General features: G+C 40.9%; 1 protein-coding gene across 2 annotated transcripts in view; it reads right to left on the bottom strand.

Moving 5' to 3' along the window:
- Positions 1-24,771, bottom strand: part of TBC1D8 (TBC1 domain family member 8) — a 49,256-nt gene that overhangs the window by 9,778 nt on the left and 14,707 nt on the right. Inside the window, exons 3-11 of one of the 2 annotated variants that reach the window (XM_071430791.1) lie at positions 20,947-21,065; positions 19,360-19,588; positions 15,472-15,712; positions 7,937-8,144; positions 6,578-6,772; positions 5,164-5,346; positions 4,633-4,783; positions 3,363-3,577; positions 2,452-2,569 (exon numbers count right to left, since the gene is read on the bottom strand). In XM_071430791.1, the coding sequence (XP_071286892.1) occupies positions 2,452-2,569; positions 3,363-3,577; positions 4,633-4,783; positions 5,164-5,346; positions 6,578-6,772; positions 7,937-8,144; positions 15,472-15,712; positions 19,360-19,588; positions 20,947-21,065 (1,659 nt within the window). The remainder of the gene's footprint in view (positions 1-2,451; positions 2,570-3,362; positions 3,578-4,632; positions 4,784-5,163; positions 5,347-6,577; positions 6,773-7,936; positions 8,145-15,471; positions 15,713-19,359; positions 19,589-20,946; positions 21,066-24,771) is intronic. The other variant, XM_071430792.1, reaches the window with a different exon arrangement.

Genomic DNA, 24,771 nt, shown 5'->3' with positions numbered 1-24,771 from the left:
AATAATGACCTTAGATGCAAGATAAATGACATCTTCAGGACTGAAAAGGCAAATCAGAGAAATGAAATAAAGTTTTCAGTGTTTCAAGAAATACAGTGTCAAGTTGATAACAGTCTAACAGGTAAAGTGGGGTAAGATGCCCTACTGGTTTATGCAGGGGATGAAAAAGTCATGGTAATTGAGAATAGGATATGCCTGACTCTTGCCACCACTCTTGACCCATATACAACTTGTTTCTATCTTGCACCCATCTGCCTATAATTTCCTCTATGCATTGCAGAGACAAGAAGGACAGAGGGAATTCCTGAAGAAGGAGCCCTGCCTGCAGGCTTTTCCCATTTGCAAGCAGTGAAATAATGAAAAAGCTTATGAAAGGTGTCAGAGCTGGCAAGGCTGAAGGAGGAAGATCAAAGTAAGAAGGCTGAGTAGGACTGAATTGCCTAAGTTTTGAAAGCAAAAATTCTAGCTAACTAACTAAACACATATATAAATAAATAGAAGATTTTGGAAGTTATAAAGAAAAGGTCTGAGACAAAAGGAAGCTAAGAAGGCCTGCTATAACCAAGGTCATTAATTTGGTGGCTGTTTGGAGTGCAGAGATTACAGGCTGACACTGCAGAGGAAAAGCACAGTGACGAGTAGCAAGGTCAGAGATCACCAAAGTTATTGAGAGATCAACATTTGGACAAACAGTATTGGCAGGGTGCACAAAGAGGAAAAGTTTGGTCTTGGAAGTGTTATGCAGGAAGAAACAATACAAAGTTTAGACAAGAGCTGGTTGCAAATCAAAAAGAAGGTCGACTGAAATGCAGAGCCAAGAACACTAACTCAAGCAACAGGAACCAGAGGAGGGGCAGGGTGGAGAAGATCAGTAGCACCGATTTGGGCACGTTAAGTTCTAGGGTAAAGCAGAGCTGCAGAAATTGTGCTCAGTGAAGCAGCAATGCTGCAAAACTGCACCAGTGCTACTCAGCCAGGGAGAGCAGGGCAACTTCCAAACTGAATTCCTGGCTCTTCACACTGTGAAGTATGAGTTATGGCAGTAGAGAGACACAGCATTTCTTCCTTGGGATAAAGAGGGACAGAAAACAGAGAGACGGGACAACCAAAACTTTCAGCACTTACACAATGTAGGCTGCAGCCATGGCAAGTGACAGGCAAGATACAAAGCACAAATCAAGAACAACTCCAGGCAGGGATGGCTGGCCAGGTGAGACAACTCAGGTGAGGAGCAGAGAATGCTACTTAAGGACAATAGCCCAGCAAGCATCAGAAAGTTATGAGTAATCCAAAGCACACTGCTGATATCTAGAAATGCTTGAGTACTGATAGAGCTGTGTTTCCCTCCATTAATCAGGGAAGGAGACAGACAAACATGGGAGTCAGTAATCAAAATAGGAGTTTAAAGTCATGTCTGGAGACAAGAAGAAAAATTCTGACAAGTGGGACAGTTACAATGCCCAGAAAATACCAGTGGCATTCAAAGCACCACAAAACATGCTAAACATCCAGCTAAACTTTGGAATAACTCAGCTTTAACTTACCTTCTTGCCAGTTCTGTGACAAGACAGAAACTGAGCAGTGACACAGTGTCTAGAGGAAGGTACGACAACCCCATCCTTCAAGGAAAAGACTGGTAATCTTCTCAAGTGTCTCTTTCCACTCCACAGGCAGCACAAGAGTGCCCAGACCATTTCTAGCTCCCAGAACCACTATTGCCAGGGACTTGCTCCTATCTCACTTTCTCACACGTGACCCTGGTCCCTCTCTTTGCCACAGCAAGGGTGTAACAGCAGATGCTGCAGCTACAGACTGAGGTTAGCAATAAAAAGGGAAAAGCTACCAAACATTTCTGGAAGGGAAGGAAGTGACTGCTAACAACAAGTACTGCTTAGCCCCCCTCTTTCGGTGCATTAGGCAGTCTGCACAATGATCTTTAAAATAATGGCACTATGCAGGAGCACTATACAGCACTATACAGCACACACAGTGCATGGCAGAGGGACTTGTATCAGCTCTCATTACAAAGGGCTAGTGTAGATGCAAGCCTGCTTGCTCCAGCAGCCAGGCAATTCAGAGAGTTCAGATCACACAGCAGATCTTTCCTACATTCATCTTAAACAGCCTGAGTCTCTAACACTGCACACTCCTAGCCAAGACCCACAAGCTATTTATGTAACAGCCAAAAATGTCCCCACCTTCTGACCAACAGGAAAGAAAAAAACAAACTGTGAAGTTGAGCATTTACAGATCATGCAGCTCAAACCCTTCAGACCAAAACCAGCCCTGGCTGGAATCTGAGCAGCCACTGCTGCTGTCCCTGCACACCACACAAGTAGATGGAGCATCTCATCCGTGGGGTCTGGACCCCAACTGACCCTGAGCATTTCCCCACCCCTGTGCCACATGGCTGCCCCTTCCCAGCCTGCAGGACCAGGAACAAGAGCTCACCTATCACTCGGTGGTTGAAGTAATCCGGCAGCATCCGCTCACACACAGCAACCAGCAGCCAAAAGGCTTCTTCCTCTTTGGCATACAGCAGCAACACGGAGGTCAAAATATTCATAGACTTACAAGCACAAAGAAGAAAATGGGATTTGTTAGTGACAGCAAATCCTACTGACAAGAGCTCAACTGTGGCTATTTTTATAGAAAGAAAAGTAGCCTAACAGGTTGTAAAGAACTAAGAAAAAAAAAAAAAACAGAAAGAAAAAGAGAGAATACACGGCAAATACATAATTGCAACCCACAGGCATAGCAAGTTTTCCAAGCTTATTCCTAAGAGCAATAGGAAACAATGGAGAAAAGCACAGTACTGGATTTACCAAGATACAAAGCAGGTAACTGATACTGCAAGATGTTTTGGGGCTGCTTTCACTGCCCCTTATTCCAGTATCAGGACCACTCTGATGTTAATCAGAATTCAGGGAGCTGACCAGCTAGACAAATGACTTTCATCATTTATCATCAGTTTTGGAATAAAGTGGCAGAAAGGTTCATTAAGCCTGTGCCCCAGTGCACTACATAAAATCTCATCTGTGCAGGCCAATTCACCCTGCACTGCTTCCAAGTATTGTCCATGAAATGCCCTTTTCAACAAACAGAAGCATCAGAAACAATTCTTCCCTTCCTGTAACTATAAATGCAGTTTGCAAAATGCTGAAGGAATATCGTTGGTAGAACAGAGCCTTTTGGTGAGACTATGTTGTTTCCCAAGGAAAAATGACACTTAATACTTAAAACTATGTACTTTTCCAACTAAAAGGTCTTTATTTATAAAAAGCACCCCTAAAAGCACTCTTAAGAGAACAAGAGAAGGGGAGGAAGCAGCGGGGAGCACAATCCCGCTGGGAATGCCCCACCTGGCAGTATCCTATTTTGGGGTTCCTGTGGGCGTAGGCGGTGAGCACCCTCCGGAGGGCAGCTATGCCAGTCTCGCTCTGGAAGGCGGGGTGCTCGGGCAGCGAGCGGTGCAGGTCGCGCTCGATCTCCTCCCTTGCCATGCAGCACCTGCCCATGGAGGCCTCCACCAAGTGAACGTAGTAGCCAGGGTGCGAGGCAAGATCCGTCTGCGCGTCTGGAGGCAGCAGGAAGGGAGGAAGAGGAAGATTGGTTTAGCATCGTCCTTATCCGCTCCCAAGTGTTGTGGGAATTACTGCTCAAAAGTTGCTCAAAAGGGTATAAGCAAGGTGGCTTTCCCCAAGATCTGTGAATATCCGGGCCTAAAAGACAAAGCCCTAGCAAAACACACATCTTAAAAACTAAGTATTAGCAAAGCTCACGTGACACAACATCGTTCAGAACACCCTGATTGAGCAAAAGATGTCTCCAGCAGAAAGTACTGGTTTGGGTTGAAAGTATTGGTTAAAGATCACCTCATTCCAACCCCCCTGCTGTGGGCAGGGACACCTTTCACCAGACCAGGTTGCTCAAAGCCTCATCCAGCCTGGCCTTGAACACTTCCAGGGATGGGGCATCCACAGATTCTCTGGGAAACTCCTTCCAAGTGTCTCACCACCCTCATATATTACTGGGAGAAATGTACTCAGCACTGTTCATATCCTTCAAGGAGGAAAAGCTCCACATTTACAAATGTCTGAGTATGCCATATATTGGATTAAGGACTAACTTGAGATCACACTGCAGGCACATTCTGGCTCTGCCATATCTGTCGATGCAATGAGCTGTTTTTTCCATCTCCAGTTTCTGTAAGCCCTGCCAGCATTCAACAAGAAGCAGGAGCAGGTCTGCCAACTTTGAGATTGTCATTATTTTGCAATAATCTGATTTGTCTAGGGCTAACTCAGTATTTATGCTACAATCTAATTGCTGCTTGAAGATGAACATTGTTTTATGAAAACGTGATGCTAATTTTAAATTACATAGATTACAAAGATGTTATTTTGATTCTTCTGTACGTCATATGATATCATCCTGAGGTAAAACTTTTACAGATCTACCCGGGTACTTCCTTGTATTTATTAGTTCAGTTCAGATCATGTCTTTTCCTTAAGCAGTATCACAGGTCCCATGTAAAGGACATTAATTGCCCTTGAGAGATTTCTTGCCTAAATGTTTTGCCATCTCCAGAATCAGATGATGCCTACAGCCAATATTTCTAAGCATGCCCACCTGAGAAAAGCAGCCAGAGTTTGCCTCTTAAGGATTCAGGAATTCCCATAGCAACAAGTTTTCTGATTTTCTCTGTGCGAAACATGCACACGGTTCTGCCATACTCTACGAAATGGTCATCCCACAGGCTCTCTTTGATTTGCTCCCTAGACTGGGAACAAGAACATACGTTAAAAAAAAAAAAAACCTCATGTTCTCACATGAGAACTGGTAAACAAAAGCATTTCACATATTAGAAATTCCACAAGGTATTCCATTACCAATGGAAATGGGAAGTCTGCTCTAGGGACTTTGACTTTCCCCACTTTGCATACCTCATTCACCACACAGGGATAAAAATTGGAAATACTTACCAGAATGAAATGGGGGGAGGGAGAAGAAAAAAATCCAACCAAATAAAAAAGTTGTCCCATATCTAACTTCTCCAACCAATACAGAGTGCATTTTACTAAAAACATCTGTCTGAATATAACCCCAGCTTTTTAAAAACAAAACCTAAAACTCCTACAGCTTTCCCCAAATGTTACATACCTTTCCAAAATCAAGGCCTGGCATTCCTGACTGATGAAAGTCTGACCTTAGTGCTTCTGCATTGAGCAAGTAATTGTTCTCCTTTTCACATTCACTTCTCTCTTTCCCGTGTGAAGCCTCTGTTCCCAGACACGCAGGCTCATCATCCCCCAGCGTGCACATGGATCCAAAGGCAAGGCTGTTCTGCAATGCCAAATAAAAGTGGCAATGACTGAAAAGGCTAAGAACTACATCCTCAACTGTCCTCAAGACAGAGCTGGGTTACCCTTTGCCTTTTGCATCAAAACCTTTAACAACTTTCAGGAAGAAAGGTCTTACTCAAGACTTTATACAAATTGTCATTCATTTGCACGTCAGGAAAAGGGTTGTTACTTTAAAACAAAAGTTGTTAGCCAATTCTAAGTGTCCTTGATGACAAGATACCCAACAGTCTTCTACTGTTATGATTTGAAAGACAAAATCACAGAACAATTTAGGTTGGAGAGGACTATTGTTTTCAACAGCCTGCTCAAAGCAGGAGCCCTCAGCCCTGGTTGCTGGAGTCTGTGCCCAGTCAAGTTGAGTAGCTCCAAGAAAGCAGAGTGCACTGCTGCTCTGGGCAGCCTGGTCCAGTTCTGCCTAACCATGAGGGGAAATCTCTCTTTATCTATTTAGATTTTTCCTTGCTAAACCTTGAAGTTGTGGCTGCTTCTCTTTCAACTGGCATATGGAAGGAGAGTTTGCCTTTATCTTCCAGCTCGCCACTATTTGGCAGAAGACTGGCTGAGGAAGCCCTGCTCCCTCCACCTCTCCTTATAAAGCATGTGCTCCAGCCCCTGACCATCTTATAGCCCTCCACTAGACTTACTCCAAATTATCAATGCTTTTCATGTGTAATCAAGCAGAGTCAAACCTGGACACAGTACTCCTTATCAGGCTCGTAAGTGCTGAATAAAAGGGAATAGTAACATCCCATGACCTGCTGGTTACACTCCTGCTAGTACAACCTGATATGGGGTTGTCCCTCAGCATTGTGAGAGCACGCAGCTGACTTACAGGCTCAACTTGTTCATGACTCCTTCTCCTTTTCCACACAGCTGTTCTCTAACCAGCCTGTTCCCAGCCTCTCCTGTCACATGGGCTTGTTTTGCCAGGTTTCACATTTGCTTTTGTTGAACTTCGTGAGGTCTCTATCAGCCCATTCCCCCAAACTGTGGAGGTCTCTGTGAAGGGCAACCCAGCTGCCCATCCCAGTCCCTGCTCTCCCCAGCATGTCAATCACAACTATGCTGTGAGTGTCCTCTATCTCACCAGCCAGGTCTTTAAAGGTGGCATCAGATAAGCATTGGCTCAAGATCAATTTGGGGGCCTCCCAAAGAAGGCAGGACAGTGGAATAATGGATATTAAATTATTAATAAAATAAAAGCTCAGTACCTGATTGTTATTTTGCAAGTTGTTGCAGTGCAATGTGTTGCTGGAGTTCACCTCTTTGAACCTCTGGAGCAGGTTCTCCACCAAAGTATCTCGGTCCTTCAGTTCAATGAACTGAAAAGCTGTCTTACTCCTTATGCTAACAATGATGGGATTAGGGAGAAGGCTTGTGTCCTCCATCTTCTCTATACTGATTACCTTTCCCAGAGACATTACAGAAAACACATTAGGCACCATACCCACAAAAACATATTCAAATTTTGTGTACCAAAACACAGCATTTCATATGCATGCTTTAAATGTGGTTATTCATATTGGCTTTCCTTGATCAAACACATCCAACTGCCTGAAGTTCATGGTCTCTCCAGAAGCTCAAAGCAGATGCCAAAAAGTATCCCAGATGCCTTTTTTTTTCCTAATTTACTTTGCATCCCACTTCTAAACAGCAGACTGAGGGAAAAGATAAGAAAGGGGTGTATGATTAAAAAAAAATATTTATAAAAGGATCAACTTGATCAAATTCTGGGTGTGGAGGAGGAAATTTATTTTCCCACCTTTGAAGATGGGAAAAAACAGTTGTTTTGTTAATTTTCATTATGTATACAACACTGTTCTCATATTGTTTTCTGTTTCTGCAACAGTAGAAAGTAAGTAGCTACAGTTACGATATGATTTGGATGTTACTCTGTTATTAGTCCAGGATGAAAGGAAAGCTTTAATTAAGAGATGATAACAGCCTTGTATCCACAGCAGATAAGGCAGGTGTTAGCTGACAGCTTCCTTCTCCTGTTCTACTCCCACCACCTTCCCTTGTGCTTTCCCGCATTTAAAGTCATCTATTGATTTCATGGAAATTTGTTGGCCCATCACTGCATGCATAACATCCCCTCTTTCTCTCTGCCCTACAGCCTGGAAAAGTACCCATAGGTTTGTTAAAGGCTATCTATGAGGGAAAGCTCAACACTTGTGTTGATCCCAGGCAAGGATGCCTTTGCATTGCTGGAATGGGTCCAAGCCAGTCTCCATCAACATCAAGCTGGATGTACGTGTTTGTGGAGCTGGGAGACGAGCCCCGTCCAAATCTTGGGCCAAGCAGATTCTGTTTTTGCAGTGTTCTGTCCTGCTGCATTACCTATCCATGCTTCACTTCATGGATAGTTTTGAATCACCCATATTTTTAGGAGCTCAGGCCCCAAGGAGTTCCAGAACAAGCTGTACAACCATCTTGTAGGCAGGATGCACACAAACATCCTATTCTTTTACATCAAACAACACTTTGTCAAGGTAAGTCAAGTGGCAGCGGAGGCTTAGGGTAGAAAAAGGCAGAAAAGGATCCAAAATTAAACAAACAAAAAACGCTACCTCTCTAAGTGGGATGATCACAGTGCAGCAGCCATTTTCTTTACTGGCAAAACAGATGTAACTGTCTGAAGTATACATGGTCCCTGCTGTGTGACAGCGACTGAAGGGCGTCCAGAGAGAGCAGTCCACAACCTCGTGCAGCTTCTCCTTCCTGGGCAATCTGAAGAAGGCCCGAAAGAATTCATTCTGTGCTCTGGCTTCAAGATCCCTTAAGAAAAAGCAGCAAGAACGAATCACGAGATCCCGAAAGTCAGGACACACAGTGTGAGGTTAACTTTTCTTGTTGGCCTCACCAAGAGCTAGGAATACAGAATAAAAACACCATGCACAGCAATCTTCAGTGCCTATGTGAACAGAGCACTGTGCAAGCAACTTTGAAATAAGTTAAAAGGAAAACACTATCAATAACCACTTGTTTAACAATAAGGTCAAAAGCAACTAGTATAGTAAGTAGGAAGGGAAAGGACACTAATTTGAATCAGCTGTTTTGCTGGTTTGGGGTTTTTTTACATTATTTTTTAACCACACATTTTCTATGGCTGCTGTATGACTTTATAGACTCCAGGAGTTACAAATTTCAGTGCCCAGGAGACAACTAAATCTTTCATCTGATGAACATATATTGAGCAAGGGAGATTAGCCTAATGTTCCTTGTTTCCCTTTACAGTAGCATTACCAACATCACCCCAGGGACTTGCACCTGCACCCAAAAGTAATGCATTTGCTCAATGACTACTTCCAAAGTGGTCAGTAATAGAAGGGCTAATGATGGTGGCATTTACATGATGGAATCCTTAACTTGCAGAGGTATCAGCCTCAGAGAGCCCTCAGAACAGTTTCAAAATGCAGAACAGTTTCAGGTCACTTACAGACTCAGTTGGGATTAACAGCACCAGCCACACTCAGTTTGAACTTGGCCTCCTTCCAGCACCCATCCACATTTAAGTGAAGAGAAAAGTTTAAATAAATGAAACTTTCATTACTGAGCCATGGTTATACAGACTTGGCTTTGGGGACTTATTTTTCTTCTCCTTCCTTAATGAAGAAGCCTGCAGTAATTTAGAGAACTACGCAATTACATTATAAACAGGCCACGGCTATTAGCTCACCACCAGCAGCTCCAGAAACATTAGGGCTTAAATTCTATTATTTTCTTTACTACAAGTAAATTTTTCCTAGCATGATTCACCTTAGGGGAAAAAAAATAGCTTGATTTTGTGCCACTGAAAGAATTTAAAGCGTGGGCTGAAGCACAACAGGGAGTGGTACCTTGGTGCTGTAAATCCCCTCTCCACTCCCTCCTTCACCCACTTCTTCTGCAGACACCTTCCCTCTGCCCCAGCCCTGTTCCCTGTTAAAATATATGTTGAGATAAATGAAGCCACTGGCTCAATAAGTAAATAAATTATTTGTTTGGGTTTTGGGTTTTTTAGTTTAGTTTAATCCATAGAAAAAGACTTAGCCACAAGAAACAGGGAGGAAGACAATCCAGAACAGAGACCTGAGACGGGAGGATCTGTATCTGCAAGCAACAGAAAAGACATAATGGGCTCAACCAGCATTCAGCTTCTGTTTCCTTCTCAAGCATTATCTTCCTTAATAATATTATCCAAAGAAAGCAGACAAATAGTCTCCTGTTTTTTCAAAGAGAACAAAGAGAAACCCCCTTTTTGAAGAAAGACAAAAAGGTTGCTCCTGAGCTGAAATTCCACAGCGAGAGTAACTCTGATAAGTGCCTGCAGCCATCTACCATTGTGACAAAGCTGGATCAGGATATGCCTCCTAGTTAACTCACCACTAAAATATTTTCCATTTCTGCACAGCACAGATGAATGCTGCTGATAGCATCTGCAGTCAGGTCTGGTAGAGCTGTGCTCTCCTGCTATTGTGCTGCAAGGTAAGAGCCCCCCAGCATCTACTTGGTTCTGAAGATTTCTCGACCTTTTTGTGAAAAAAGGCTTTATACAGAAGAGTGGGACTTCTACTGAGACATGCATGTCTGTTATTTAAGAGCTGATTGTTTCCTATGCTCCAAAATCTGAAGCTTCTGAGTTTTCAGGATTTTCCTGCATTTCCTGGGGCTGTGGGCTAGCAGGGACTTTCAGACAACAAACCACAGGATTCTAAGCTGAAGAAGAATGACATTAGTCACATCTGAAACGAAGTAAATTCAGCAGCATTGTATCCACCCCCACTCACCCGTGGAAGGCTGCCAATCCCAACATCCCTGGAACTGCCTGTCCCCCCATGACTCACACACAGGCTCACACAGGGACACCACAGGGAACACACCACAGCCAGGGCTGCCCCAGACACAAGTGCTGAAATGGGCCAGCCTGCTCGGAGGAGGGATCCTGGAATAAAAAATGGGAGCAGAGGGACAAGATCCTGTCAGCACCTACCACTGTGGGCTCAAACAAGAGGTTTTATTCTAAAGTTGAACACCAAGAATATATTTCCTGTTAAGCAAGCAAATTCTAGGGCTTAAAGGTTTCCCTTCATAAACACAGCCAAACAAAATTAGAGTTGGTTAAAAAAACCCCCAACCCTACAACTCTAAAAAACCCACAAACAAATTTAGCTCCTAAAACAAGACAGGCAATTTTTTAAATATGATACAACAAAGATGGCCCATGTCACCAAGTCCCACAGCTTCCATTCAGAGTTTCACAAGACCTCCAACACCAAACAGAAACGCAATCTTTCTACTTGCACCCCTACCTGTTTGAAAATTTCTACTCTCACTTAACTATTTCCAAGTGGGTTTGGTTTTTAAGCAAATGCAGCATACTGAGTGGTACTTGACTAAAAAAAGGAAAGCTATCATTATGTAAAAATAATGTTTATTGAGTATTTATACAAGCATCAGAAGAATAAAGGCAACAAGATGCAACGGCCTTGTTCCCTACTTTTCAAAAAACTCAGCAATTCCTTCTGAGTGCAGCTCCCAACCTGCAGGTTATGGGATCATGGACTGCCTCCAACTCCAGCACTTCAAAGTGAATGGCAAACCTGAACTGCAATAACTCCTTATGCATGACCCCCACGTTACCTTCCAAGAGCTTTAAATTAAAGGAAATAACACACACAAGTCTAACAAAATGCCTAAAAGCATCAGGATGCTTAAAATGCTGTCCTCACTGTCAAATGTTTTCTGTGCTTTAAATCCAGCAGAAGCCAACTTGGCAAGATTTTAGCTCTGCTGAGTCACTTGTTGCCTATCTAAAATCTAAACAGCCTTGTTGACCTCTTGCTTCAAGAGACAGATTACCAGATTCTTCTTACTATTGAGACTCCAGAAAGTAAGATACTCTGGAAATAACACATCCAACAACATATGTCTTTTTTTTTTTAGAAGAACTGCTAAATTTATGTGGGAAGAAAGGCTTCTTATAAGCAAGTCAGGAGATGTTATCTGAGAAGAGCCAACATGGACTTGTCAGGACACATGTAAACTGAACATCATTCCCTTACACAGCAGGAACACTAGACTTGTAGATGAAGGAGTTGCAATGAATGTTTTAGCCAAAATTTATGAAAGTCTTGATATAGCCTCTCATGGAACTAATTAAACTAGAACTGGCAAACTGTTGGACCAAGACAGCTGCAAAAGAGTACCTCAAAACACAGCCCTTCAGGGCTTCCTAATAAATTAGAGGGTTGTATCAAGAGGACCCCCTTGGGCATCTGTCCTAGATTAGCTTCTGTTCACTGTCTTCATTAGCAACCTGTATGATGGATCAAGAGATTGTCACTAAACTTGCACTTGATGCAAGACTGGTGGAGTCTAATGAACATAACAACAGGATCAGGTTCAGATTTATATTTATAAATTTAAGGGATGTTGTGGAAAAAAAGCATTACAAATATTTTCAGCTCTACATCATAAGCTTCACAAATGCAGCACGGAGATGAACTCCACCAGGAGCCATCCCTTGGGGTTACATAGGAACACAAGCTGAACAAGAGCCAACAGCCTCATGCTCACAGGAGGAAGAGGAACACTGGCTGGGCTGCAGAAGTTCATGGCCACCAAGATGCAGCATGGCAGTCCCAGAACTGGCAAGGTTTCTGGGACAATCCTATATCCCACCACCGCATGCCTGCCCCCACATGGCATCAGTGATCAAAGTCCAGAGAAGAGTGACCAGAATGGCCAAAATCCACACTAAGAAAACCCTGGTGGAAGTAGGGCAGTGCAGCTTTAAAAAACAATAATTAAAAAAAAAAAAAAGAGAGAGAAAGAAGATAAAGAAGATACATATCAACCCCCAAACACATAAATGATTGCTCTAAGTGTGCACAAAGTGCTCTAAAGAAAGTGAGCACTTCTTATCTCTTCAATAGTCAATAATACTGGGTAGAATAAAAAGTGGCAGACCCAAAAAGTGTGGAAGATTCAAGTTAGACCTCAGACTTCTCAGTGACAGAACAGTGAAGTACTGGTATGGATCTTGATATGCCCATTACTGCAAATCCTAAAAAACACATTAGGCAATCAGAAAGAGATAACCCAAACCCTACTTTTTGCTACAGACATGCAATAAAAGGAAGTTTTTTTCTAGTCACATTCTGCTTGTTGCTCAAGGTTTAAAGCATTCTCAGATTCTCTCTCTGAAGGAATAAATGCAGATTGAAGTGACATTTATGACTCAGGATACTTGAAACAGTTTCCATTGGGCTTAGATCAGTGTTAACAACCTTCTTTGCCTTCACATGAAGCAAAGTCATTCTCATTGGTAATTCACAGTTAAACATGAAGAAAAAAACTTGATGTGGTTAGAGCCTGGGAAAACATATCACACTGTTGAAACCTTACTTACACCAGCACTAAAGCTTTTAAATTGTGGGTTCTGCTCTGGAGAATTTCTCACTACATTTGAGAAATTAAATGGGTACTTTTACATCCTGAAAGAGATGGAAATTAGAAGTACAAGAAACCTATACCAGAAACTGCTGCAGCCTTTTTTTTTTAAAGAAAAAATAGTTACCATATGTGTTCCAGTAAAATTCTATGGCACATACATATGCCTACAAGAAATGGCATTTGTAGGTACCAAACACATCAACTTTACTTTGCTTTTTATGGCAATTACCTCCATTGCCATTAATCCCTTCATAATTCATTGTTCTGTGCATAATAATTTCATTAAACAGCACAAAAAATTGCATACTGACTTATTTGACTCTGGCCATGATATAATTTGTGCCACAGGCTGTGGGCCTAATCCCACAGCCTCTCTGAGTCCCATCCCTCCACTGCTCAGGAAGATGACTCCAAGAGCCTCAGGAATGGCAAAGGTTTATGGTTTTCAGACTGTAGAATATACAGATCATGACAGCACTGAAAATGTATTTTTATAAAAATAAAGATATTGAAACAAGCCTCTCACAAAAGAAAGCCTAGCAAACACAAGACATCTACAACTTCATTAATTTGTCAGAGCTAGAATAGTTCAAATGATGTGTATGTCTGCTTTCATTTTTGTAGATTATTATTTGCTTCCAAATCATGTACAAGAATTAACAATTAGAATTAGAGGGAACATGTTGAGAGAAAAGTAATTGCTCTTGTAGTACTAAAATGGCTTCAAGAAAAAAAAACAGCAACCAAAACTTCATTCACCAAGAAAGTAAAACATTCCCCCCAAAACATGTTAACACTAAAAACCAGTTTATCCACTAGTCAAACTACAGTCTTGCTTAATCACCTTACATCAAAGTGGTTGCTGAAGTGGGACAAAGGGCACCAGAAACAGCAACTTATCCAACCACTACCTAATTCATGCAGAGGAAATGGGATTTTGGTATCATCCATGCCATCCCAAGTCACAGCACATGTCAGAGAACATCTTGACCGGGAAATCTCCAGTAAATATATTCTTGTCCTTCCTTCTCCCTGTGTTCCTTTTACTTTCTTTTTTATTCTTTAGTTGGAGGGAAGGAGAGAGAGAACCAGTTTGAATAAGTGTGTGGGATGGTTTCTCTTGCTTGACCGCTAATGGGCACACTGCTTTTCAAAAATGCCACAAGGTACTTACAAGATGATTCCCTGAGAGCCCCTTTTTATAGCATATTACTAAGCTTATACTTTTCTTTAAAACTGTAATTTTATTTTCTTTCCATTCAGTTAGTACCCCTGATTCAAAGACTATTTTGGGAAATGACAATGACAAAAATTGGTAGATGCTGAAAAATATCTCTCCCCAGGAGAGGGGAGTTTTGTTACATCTCCTCTGGATTTCTCTTCTTGCATCTAACTTTTCAGCTCAAAAGCAAGAGGAACATAAAATGGTAAACCATGGAAAGGGGCTGAGATACAACCTACCACAGCCATGTTCTGCATTAGCTAAAGTACACATCCCTACATCTCTTGAGCCAAAAGCCTCCAATGTTAAAAAACCCAAGTTACATACATAGTGTAAAAAAAGTGGTAGCTCTTGTATCCGAGGAACCCTGGTTATTAAAAAAGCCTGCAAAGATGTTTATGGTTGCTCACCGGTGTCACTGATTTTCTTTACTGTGTGTATATATGAAATTGCAGAGGAAGTCCATTTTATTGTTTTAAACTCCATTATGAAACTTTGCAGAAGTGTTTAGCTGAGATACAGGCCCACCACCACTGTAAAAATGTACCTCAGAAACAATAAAATGGCTACTGGTCTCTCATTTTTGGAAATGATACCATGCATTCCTTATGTTTTAGTCAGGAAGCAACACCTGTGTGATTCCCTTCATACCCCTGGCAGAGGGAGAGGAAGGAAGAGCAGGAAAGAGCATGATTCAAGAGGAGATAACTGCTCCACAAACATCCCATTCAGAAAAGAAGTATTTTAAATTAGCACCTTAACCTTGATGCCCCAGGCAAATTCCAGTTAGGGCTATTCCATCCTGCCCACCTAAAATTCCTCAGGGCAGCTTCCCTCCCCCTTTCTCGAAGCAGCAAATAAAACACAGAGTTATGTTTTGTGCTACCAGCAGAGAACTAGCCATCAATCTTTCCCTGAGAGCCAAATGCATTTCTGTAGTGGGAGAGGAACGCAGGGATGCATTTCAGGGATCCAAGGGGTAGAGCTGACAACAGCAGTACCACAACTGTGTGTTGTAATACCTGTAACTGCTCACTAAATTGGCTATGGCAATCACACTAGTGGGAATTCCATGTTTCAGATGTGACCAAAAGCAGTAATTCCAGAGAACTGAAGGCACTAGGAAACCCTACATATTACCAAAAATTTAAGCAAAATAATGCTGCTCTTCAGAGAAGATGGAAAATATCCCTTGCTGCACTCTTCCCTTCTATGGGAACTCCAGTTCTCACAGGGAACAGTATTTTTGAAACTTTGTGCTGTTTAAGGGAAGAATATAAAGTCAAAAATGTATCTTGCATAAAGTTAAAATGCACCTTTTGGATACACCATAACAAACTATGAAGTCTCTTTTGCATCCAATCAAACAAAGCTTTGAAATCTTACCCAGCTAACACACCAAACCATGAATCCCACTATTGCTCATAAGGCAGTTGAGCTTTTTACCTCTTAGTAATCTGAGTAGGATCCTGCAGGCCTGGATCCAGTTCAAAGATTTCATTATCCAGCAGCCTACGGAGTGTCACATCTGCCAGCTGCTCCATGATCCTGAAAGCCTCAGAGATATTGAGGAAGGTGGAGAAGTCGCGCTCTTTGTTTGCTGTGGTGACACGGACTGTGTCCGTCATGAAGACATTGGAGGTTCTTTCCAGCTTCTGGACCTCAACCCAAGGAATGATAAGTTTCACTGCAATCCAAGAGAAGAGCAAAAGTGTGTTGGAAACTTTGGTTCCATCTTTCAGATTTGGGAAACAATCAAATTCAGAATGAAAAGCAAACCAAAGAGGAGAGAGAGAAATTTTTATGGGCAAGGCCAAGCACATGCTGAAATGTCTGTTATGACTCTGCATTCAATCTCACCCACTCCTTTTTCAGAATCTCTCCCTCAATTTTAACTATCTTCACAAGAAATGCTAGGCTGGGGAGTGGTGCCTTTGCAGAACATCTGCCATACCCTGTGCTCCTAACTCCTTTACAAGTCATTTCTGCAGCCTGCTTCCTTTCCACCAGAAGAAACAGTTCATCTCCAGAATACAGAGGTAAGAGGGAAAAGCTTTGTTATCTCCTAGAAACAAAACACTAGGCAGGTGGAAAACCAATTACATGCACAGTTACTTTGGGTTTTAAAATAAAGCTAACTCCCCTCCAAAAGAAAGCTTTTTTGGAGACTGCTATAAAGTGTAATTACGACTATAAACAAGACATTAAAAAAGCTGCCTAGCATTTGGGATCTTTCCATTTGGTTACTTTTTACTGAAAAGATGCACAGGGCACATCTTGCCCTAAACATTAACTGCAGTCAGGCTTGTTTATAGAGAACAAGAAGTGAAGGACACTGTTCTCTATACTTAAAGCTGTTGAATCATATAAATACAAGTGGAAACAGAATCAGCTTACTTTAGATAACTACTGCAGGATGTTACTCGCCTCTCATATGAATCTCTGGGTAGAAATTAGGCTAGAAAGGACTTTAAAATAGATTCAATTTCTTCTTAACAACTGTTGGAAACTTCCCAGATTTCTCTGTGCCAATAACATCAAGACTACACCCCTTAACATCCCTAGCTGGTCTCCTGATGCCAATAAAGCAATAAAAAGGCAGTAATAACAAACATTGTCATATATATATGACACTTACCAAAGATCATTCATTACCTAAGGAGCTACCCTCAGCAAGTTTTCTGTACTACATGAACCACAGCTGTCAAGATTATTTACAGATTGCATTTTTTCTTACTTAAATACAGCACAGCTGCATCAACATGCAGAGACTGTTGCAAATGATCATAAAATCAACTGCACCAGCCCAGCCAAGGGAAGAAAGATTAAATAATGCTGCAGCAACAGCACTGCTGTTCAGGCAGGTCAGAGTCACACCGGCTCCACAGTGCTGGTTACAGAAAAAGCACAACAGCATGTACAGGACTCGAGCCACTGATAAAAGGTACAAAGTCTTCGAAGTTTCAGAAAAACACAAATTTAATTAAAAACATGAAGAAACCTTGGCACACCCTTCCAAGCTATCTGATGATCTAAACCTCTGAAATCCTACAAACACTTGGAAGTTAAGATAAAAGGGGACTTGTCCTGGAAAAAAAATTTCCATGGAGTTTATATTCACATGAGCCGTAAATTAATTTTATGAGAAGTTGAAAACAGATTCTAATATCACATTCCAGGTCACTTCAACACAAACTGAAACAAAAGAAGGGAAAAGACTTGCCAGAAGCAGAAGACTTAACACTTTGCCTATAAAGAGGTTTCATTCTATGATTTGGGGGGATTTTTATAGAGGTAAAACAGAATTGAGATCTAATTTTATTGCAACTCATATATTGAGTTTTTTCTCTGTGTAGTATTGAAGAACACAATAAATGTGATTTCTTAGCAATATTTTGAAGACCAGATATAACCAGATTTCATTTGTGATTGCTGCCTGAAAAAGACAAAGGCAATGAATCACTTGTTCTGCATGTAATCAGCATCGGCTTCTCAAATAGTAACAACCAGAACTGTATTAAATCTGGATTATTCCCTGTAATACAAATATTTCATAAACATGACAAAACATTAGGCTAGAAAGAGAAGTAATCTGCTTTATCACAATCAAGGAAGTGAGAATCATTTCAGCATATATGCTGCTTCCCACTGAGCTAGGGAAGTTTGTTTAACCAAAAGAAAATTCAGGGGGTTTTCTCACATTTCCATGTAAATGTATGGGAACACAAAGACAATGTGACTGACTGCACTGCTGAATGAACACTGCATTTTCCATGGTCAAAATAAAAAGTTGCAAACATGTAATTGTTTGTTTGGTTTGGGTTGTTTTGGGGTTTTTTTCATTGATTTTCCTAATGAATATCATTAAAGACATGAGAAGAAATCTCTTCTTAAACAATACAACATGATATTGTATTTCCATTATCATTTAACAATCTGTGGTATTACATAAACAAAATTTTTGGAACCATATAAAGGGTTTTTCACTCTCCCTCCTCCTTCCACTGTTATCTATCATTAATAAGTATAATTTCTGCTTTGTGTGCTTTGGCAGACTGGCTCTCTCAGATTTAATAAGAGAAAACCTGCAATAATAATAATAAGAAATGATTGACAAAGAATTTAATACTAACCAGAAAACAAGGGGATTAAACAAGAACTCACATATCTAGTATATGAAGAAATTCCATTCTGTTCTTCCCAGCATAACTCAACTTTTGTTTTTATAATGAATAACAAACTTAGCTGCACTTCAAATATAATTCTCCCATCTTTGGTGATATGACAAAATAAGTAGCTTGAAATAATATAAGGGAAGAAAGGGCCTCCAGCTCTAAGCATGTCTTTGTATGTTTTCAGTCTTAGAAATTACAAGCTACTATCTTTCTTAAGATGAACTTCATTTCTAAATCTACAGCTATATCTCAATATTAAATCCAGTTGGAATATGGCAAAGTTTTCCTAACTGATCTGACAAACATTGCTATATTTACAGCAGTATAGGTTTCTATTGCTGACTTTGTTTAAGTTCCAGCAGGATAAACAGGCCTTGAAAGGCTAGAGGTTTATGCACAATTTTACTAAACAGAGAAATGCTATAGTTTAAATGGCTACATTCATTTTTACATCTGTTACTTTTATTTTTACCTTCTTATATCTATTCTGTCAGGCTTTTCATTCACACAATTCTTTCTCTGTAGAAGAACACCTCAGCTAAATCCTTAGAACTTGCTGAACCATCTGAAGGGCCAAAAAGCCTCAGGATATGCTTCTTGTGACCTTACTGCACTGCCATTCAGAAACACAAACAAATCCCTAAATTGCTGTTGTTTTTCCTTAAAAGCTCTGAATTTTCACCTGGTTCTCCAGGGCACATTCCTTTTATTTGTCCTGGGATTTCTTCAGGCAGGCAGCTTGACTCAGGCACCTCTGGCCCCACCAGCCCTTCCCCTACCACCCTGCTGCAATGTGGTGACTGCTTCCCTGCCTGTGGGAGGGACCCATCCTTACCATTTTCAGCACTAAAACTCCTCATTTTAGAACTTCTAGGAGGTCTGCTACATCTTAAGGTTGCTTCACCATGGCAAAAAGAAAAACCAGGTAGCAACCATGTCTGTGTGCTCTTGCAGCGTTATTTTAATTACTGGATTCATATTAAAACAAAAAGGCTGAAGTGAAAATTTAATTAAACAGGATTTTTCACCTAATAACTAAAAACTCAGAAACTAAACTCCAGAGGTCAGCTAGGCTTTTCATAAGAACTCTGGCTATTCTTGCTTTTAAATGTATTTCTATCTCTCCCCAGCATAAGATTCCTTATGCATTTACACTTACATTCTTTGCCCAGGAAGAAGGAATAAAAACAGAGATGATTGATGCTCAAATAAAGCCAGCCTTGCCGAGGAACTTTTCCTTTCCAACAGCAACAGGAATAATAGGTGATCAACTTCTCTGCTTCAGGAAAATTAAATCTGGATTCAAATTTCACCAGGGCTTCTCGGAACTTCTCAGGGTCCTCCTCCTGCTCAGCCAGTTTGCTGCTTGTTTCCTCTGCAATCAGTGCCTGAGCCCAGGACAAGACCATATGTCAGCATAAAGCTATGACACTCACACTCAGGCAAGCTGCTACAAGCTGCCCATTCAAATTCTAATAATGCAACACTTTCTAATTCTAATAATGCAACAAAGAAATTCCAGTCAATTCGCAGTTTTCACACATGGAGAAATTTCTCTGGCGCTTGCATCTCTCATACATTTTGAATGCTCCCAAAGCAAGACTATTGGGGCCTTCTTTACCTTATTCATAGTTTTTTCAACAAGTCTGGCAGAACTGTATCTGTGCACTTTCACTATGGCTTATGACTGCTCTTATTTTGTATACACAGAGTAAAAATAGAGTAACAGTTGTGGCTACTGACCAGTACTATTTACCTATGAAGAAGCAAAGCAGTCAGATGTGTCAACAACTTGAGGCATGCTTGGAACCATTACAAACACTGTTTCAAGAACATCTACATAAATGTAATTAAGATTTCAGATTTTTAATAGTGGTATTACAACAAAGGAGTTAAGTATGTATTGCACCATGCAGACAAATAATCCATGTGTTACAGCACCTGCTATAGTTTGTAACTACCAAGCAGTCCTAACGTGCTAAAAGTCTTCAGCAGGTGCAAGGGTCTAAAACCTGGATTTAACATTAACTCATGAAACCTGAAGAATTTTAGATATGTATTCTGCTAGGTAACAGGCTGTCACTGTGTTATCAAGAGAGATTAATTGTATTTGGTATTTCAGTGCACTTAAGACAATATGCCTTTTTTAAAGAAAGCAGGATAAAAACTAGGATTTGTACAGTGATGTTTTGGTTTTGTCCTCTTCCCCAGATTCAGAGCCCACAGAGCTTACAGCAACAAGGTTGAAATTCACAAATACATTATGTTCCTACAAAATTTCCAAACTGAAAAAGAGGCTATGGAGGGAAGAGCATCCCATTAAAACTCTTAGTAAGAAAAAGCTTGTAGCAGGACCTGAGGTACAGCAGCCACCAGTGAACCCACACCCCCATCCAGACATCACCAAGCTCCTCTTAGAGCTTGTATTTCATTAAAAGCAGAGCTCAGGACTCCAGGCTTTCTAAGTTACTCCCCACACACCATTGTTATTTTTAATCTGATTTATGGTCACAAAATTCCTTTACTTTTAAAATTCTTTAACCTTACAAAAGGATGCTCATTTCTCCAACCCTGTGGCGAGCCAGCAGCTTCATGTGCTGGCCACATCAGGTGCAAGAGCCACATAGAAAACAAGTCATGTTTTTATGGTTAAAACCAAGCATGAGTGACAACAACTTCATGACATTCTTCTAATAAACCACATGTAATTGGACAGGGGAGGGTGCAAGTGAGACAGTTTCCTTACCTTGACTTTCCCTTTGACAAAACTAACAATATCTTCTTTATTGTCAAACACAGACAAAGTATGGAGCAAGTTTTGTTCCAGCCATTCCCAGTGCTGGTTTATTTCCTCTGCAGTGGCACCTAGAAAAGCAAAAAAATAGTATATTGAAACTAATCCTGCAATATAAAATTACAAGGAAGGGAGGAAAAAAAGTCATAAAATGCACTATTCCATAAATTCATTATGAGAAATTGAACTTTCAACCTCAGAATTCTTAGTAGCAAACAGGTCAAAAAGGTCTCATTCATAGCAGCATAGTTAGAGAAAAACAAAAACGTCATTGTTTTAGAGAATTAGTTTTAGGGCTTTTAGTTTTATCTTCTCGAATGCTCTCAGCCAGCAAATGCTGCATTAAAAGTCAAAGCAGAAAAAACATCAAAACTTCATCCTGAGCTGCCAGACTGCAGCTTATTCTGACATGACATTCTCTAAGTGGCCACTGGAAACCTTTGATTTATGTCCTGCTCCCAAAAGTCCCTGATCTTCCTCTCTCCCTCCCTCAATACACACATGCACACACACAGCCCACACACAAACACATGCCCACCCTTTGAGAGGAATACAAAACCCTCTACAATAAATAAAGTACCTAAAAAAGAGTTTGGTTCAGCAGCACCTAAAGGTTCTACAAGAGCACATTTCTACAGTTTGGGGAAGAAATAAAGCAAACAGAAATCTTTGACTAATACAGCTTTTCAAATCTTTAAAGCTTCTTTCTCTAAACACCTGAGGGGTTTGCTGGTTCTATAAATCTAATCTGTTCACACTAACTCCAGAAATAATATTTCACTCATTACTGATCTGCTTTGGCTCCTTCTGCTTGAAACTGAATTGTCTCTGCATGGCACGAGGACAGAAAAGTCACAGCAAGATGGGCACCATACAGGGCCAACAAGGGAAAATCTGAGCCCTCCAGATCTTACTGGTCAGTAACTAGAAATTATAGGTAAAAAAGTAAAGGCAGCAATAGGTGCTTCTCCTAGTGCCTTGCTTGTGGAAGAAAGAAGAGAAATAGCTGTATGTAAGAGAAATACAAATCACACATGGATATAATAATAAAATTAATCTCAAATAAAAGACCCATTATCTCAAGATTTGTTTTGTCTGTACATTAGTGATGCATCATGTTGCCTCACAACAACAAAAAATGATAAATTTAGGTGAGGATTTTCCATTTCCCTCTGCTCTGTTTTCCATGCAGAATGCCAGCTGGCAGGGAAACCTTCCATGCTTTAACTTCCCTGACAGGAAGGACTTGTAATGGAACTTCTTAAATATCATTAATCAAGGTTAAATTTAAATTTAAAAATCATACAATTAGAGACACTTAAAAGCCTTTTAGGTCAAGAAAACAAATGATATAAATGTTTAAGAATACCAGAAATAAGAGTAATTTTATATTGAAATGGCTGCACAAAGCAAATACTGAGTTGACTTTTTATTTCTGAGTAACCTACAAGATACCAAGTGTATGGGCAAGCTGTCAGGCTGCCTCTTGTGAAATAAGCTGAGAGCAAGATCCCTTTCACAGTAGCATCCCCACTGCTGGGACTGCTCTGAGCCCAGGCAGCAGCTATACTCCACAGGGACTCCTGCAGTATCTCCTGCCTGCCCCCAGGGTTTCTGCTCAAATACCAAAAGATCATTTTGGCCCTTTCATTTGGTCAGGCCAACTCAATTTTTTGAGTCCCTTCTTTATTTATAATCTGTATTTCATAGTTTAAAGTTGTTCTGTGATTTGACCCAAGCACTGCCAATCTCTTATTTCCATTCCTTATTCCTCTTCCTGTGCTGATGTTCTGCACAGCATTTTATTCCACCTTCTACCACCTTCTTCATCTGCTCATGTCAAGTGTTTTGGCAAACCACTGCCTGATTCCTCAGAATCTTTTCTTTAAACCCACTTTTCACCAAATCCTTTGCTCTCCCTCTCCTAAAACCAACTTTGCTTGACTGAGTCTTGAGTTTCTTTTTTGCCCATGAGCCTTCTGAAAGGAAAATTCAAGTGGCTCTACACAAGGGGTGAGGTTAGACTTTTTTTTTCCTGTACTGGTATAATGTGATTAACCATCTGGATTAAAACATCTCTGCCAAAACAGCCGTGCAGGGATCAGATTTCCTAGCACCCCCCTGAGATTTGCAAATGTCTGTAACAGACCTGGCCCTTATGCATATATTATCATTTAAGCCTACAGCTCCTGGAACAGAGGGCTGCCAACATACAATGCAAAATGTCATTTTAATTAACTGCCTGATGACATGATGGCTATCCACAATTAAGTTACACTGGAGAGGAGAGACTGGAAGGAGTTCCTGGAACTGCTCCTTGCCCTCACTGTACAGCAGCAGGAACTGGCCACTTCTGTCTGGGGAATGTCCTTCTCCAGCTTCCCAAGAAGGGGCTGGGGTGATGCTCCTCTGCCTCCTATTGCCAGCTCTCCCCTGGACACTCATGTCAGGGTTTCACAGCAGCAATATTATTCACAAACAGCTTCTGCTCCATGGTTCTTTACTTCTGCGCAGCTCTGGCATCTGGGCGTGTTCTCCCCATGCAGCACACAAAACAGACCCTCTGCTTTCCGCTCTATTACTGTAAATCTCATTTTCTCAGGGATGAGCATCCATTCAGAAGAGCCAAAGAGAATTTTAGAAAACATTAATCATGTAAGTTTGTCTCAGCAAAATCCTTAGCCATTCCAACCCAGCAAGTTTGTAATTTGTAGTTCCTTCAAAAAATAAAAAACCAAAATCAAAAAACCACACCAAATTCTGTGTGCAGTAAGAGTGTGGGTGGGGCAAGGATCAGCCCCAGAAAGTAGTATTGCATATGTTCAAATAATCAGGAAGCCATGAAACCTTTTCCAGTGGAAGCTACCTGGTTTCATCACAGGACTGTAACAGCATGAAGCTCTTAAATTTCTCCATGAGAGGGCATTACTTAAATATAAAAAGGAGGGGAGGAGGGATAGAAAGCACAGAGCAATTGCAAAACAAAGAAAACCTAGCCAAAATAAAAATAGCCCAAATGGACTTTATGCAAGCCTCTTCATACACACATCTGGCCCAGGGAAAAATTCCCAGTATTAATAGGGAACATGCAGAGGGATCTCTGCTGAACCAAGGAAAAATTGCTGGATGAGCATGTAGAGAGAAAAGGATTAGGATGAATATATAAACTTATGACTCCTCCACTTAAGGGACTGCTATGTCAAACACTATAAATGACACGTTAACATTTACATTACCTAACTATTTCATTGCTTGATCTGTATAAGAAAGAACAGAATAGGACAGCATATTGTCAGTTGGAAGGGATCTACAACAATCACAGAATGGAAAGGGTTGGAAGGGACCTCAATGGGTCATCAGGTTCAACCTCCCTGGTCAAGCAAGGTTATCCCAGAACACATTGCACAAGATTGTGTCCAAATGGCCCTTGGAAGTTCCCAGTAAGGGACACTCCACAACCACTCTGGGCAATCTGTTCATTTAGTAACAGGCCCACATTATTCTTTGTTTTCCTTTTGTTATTAATGCATTTCAAAAAGCTTTTCTTGTTTTCTTTGAAATCCTGGGAATCATCTAGTCCAACTGCCTGACCACTTCAGGACAGACCAAAAACTGAAGTTATTAAGGACTTTGTCCAAATGCCTCTTAAACACTGGCAGGTCTGGTGGGACATCAACCACCTCTCAGAAGGAATCCTGTTCCAGCATCTGGCCATCCTCTCATTAAAGAGATGCTTCCTCATGCTCCCCAGTCACAGCTTTGAACCATTCCCAAAAT

This window comes from Agelaius tricolor, unplaced genomic scaffold, assembly GCF_023055355.1.
Source record: "Agelaius tricolor isolate 1412-34295 unplaced genomic scaffold, bAgeTri1.0.p SCAF_7, whole genome shotgun sequence".
NCBI classification, from domain to species: Eukaryota; Metazoa; Chordata; class Aves; order Passeriformes; family Icteridae; genus Agelaius; species Agelaius tricolor.
This window is presented reverse-complemented; position numbering and strand designations above follow the sequence as displayed.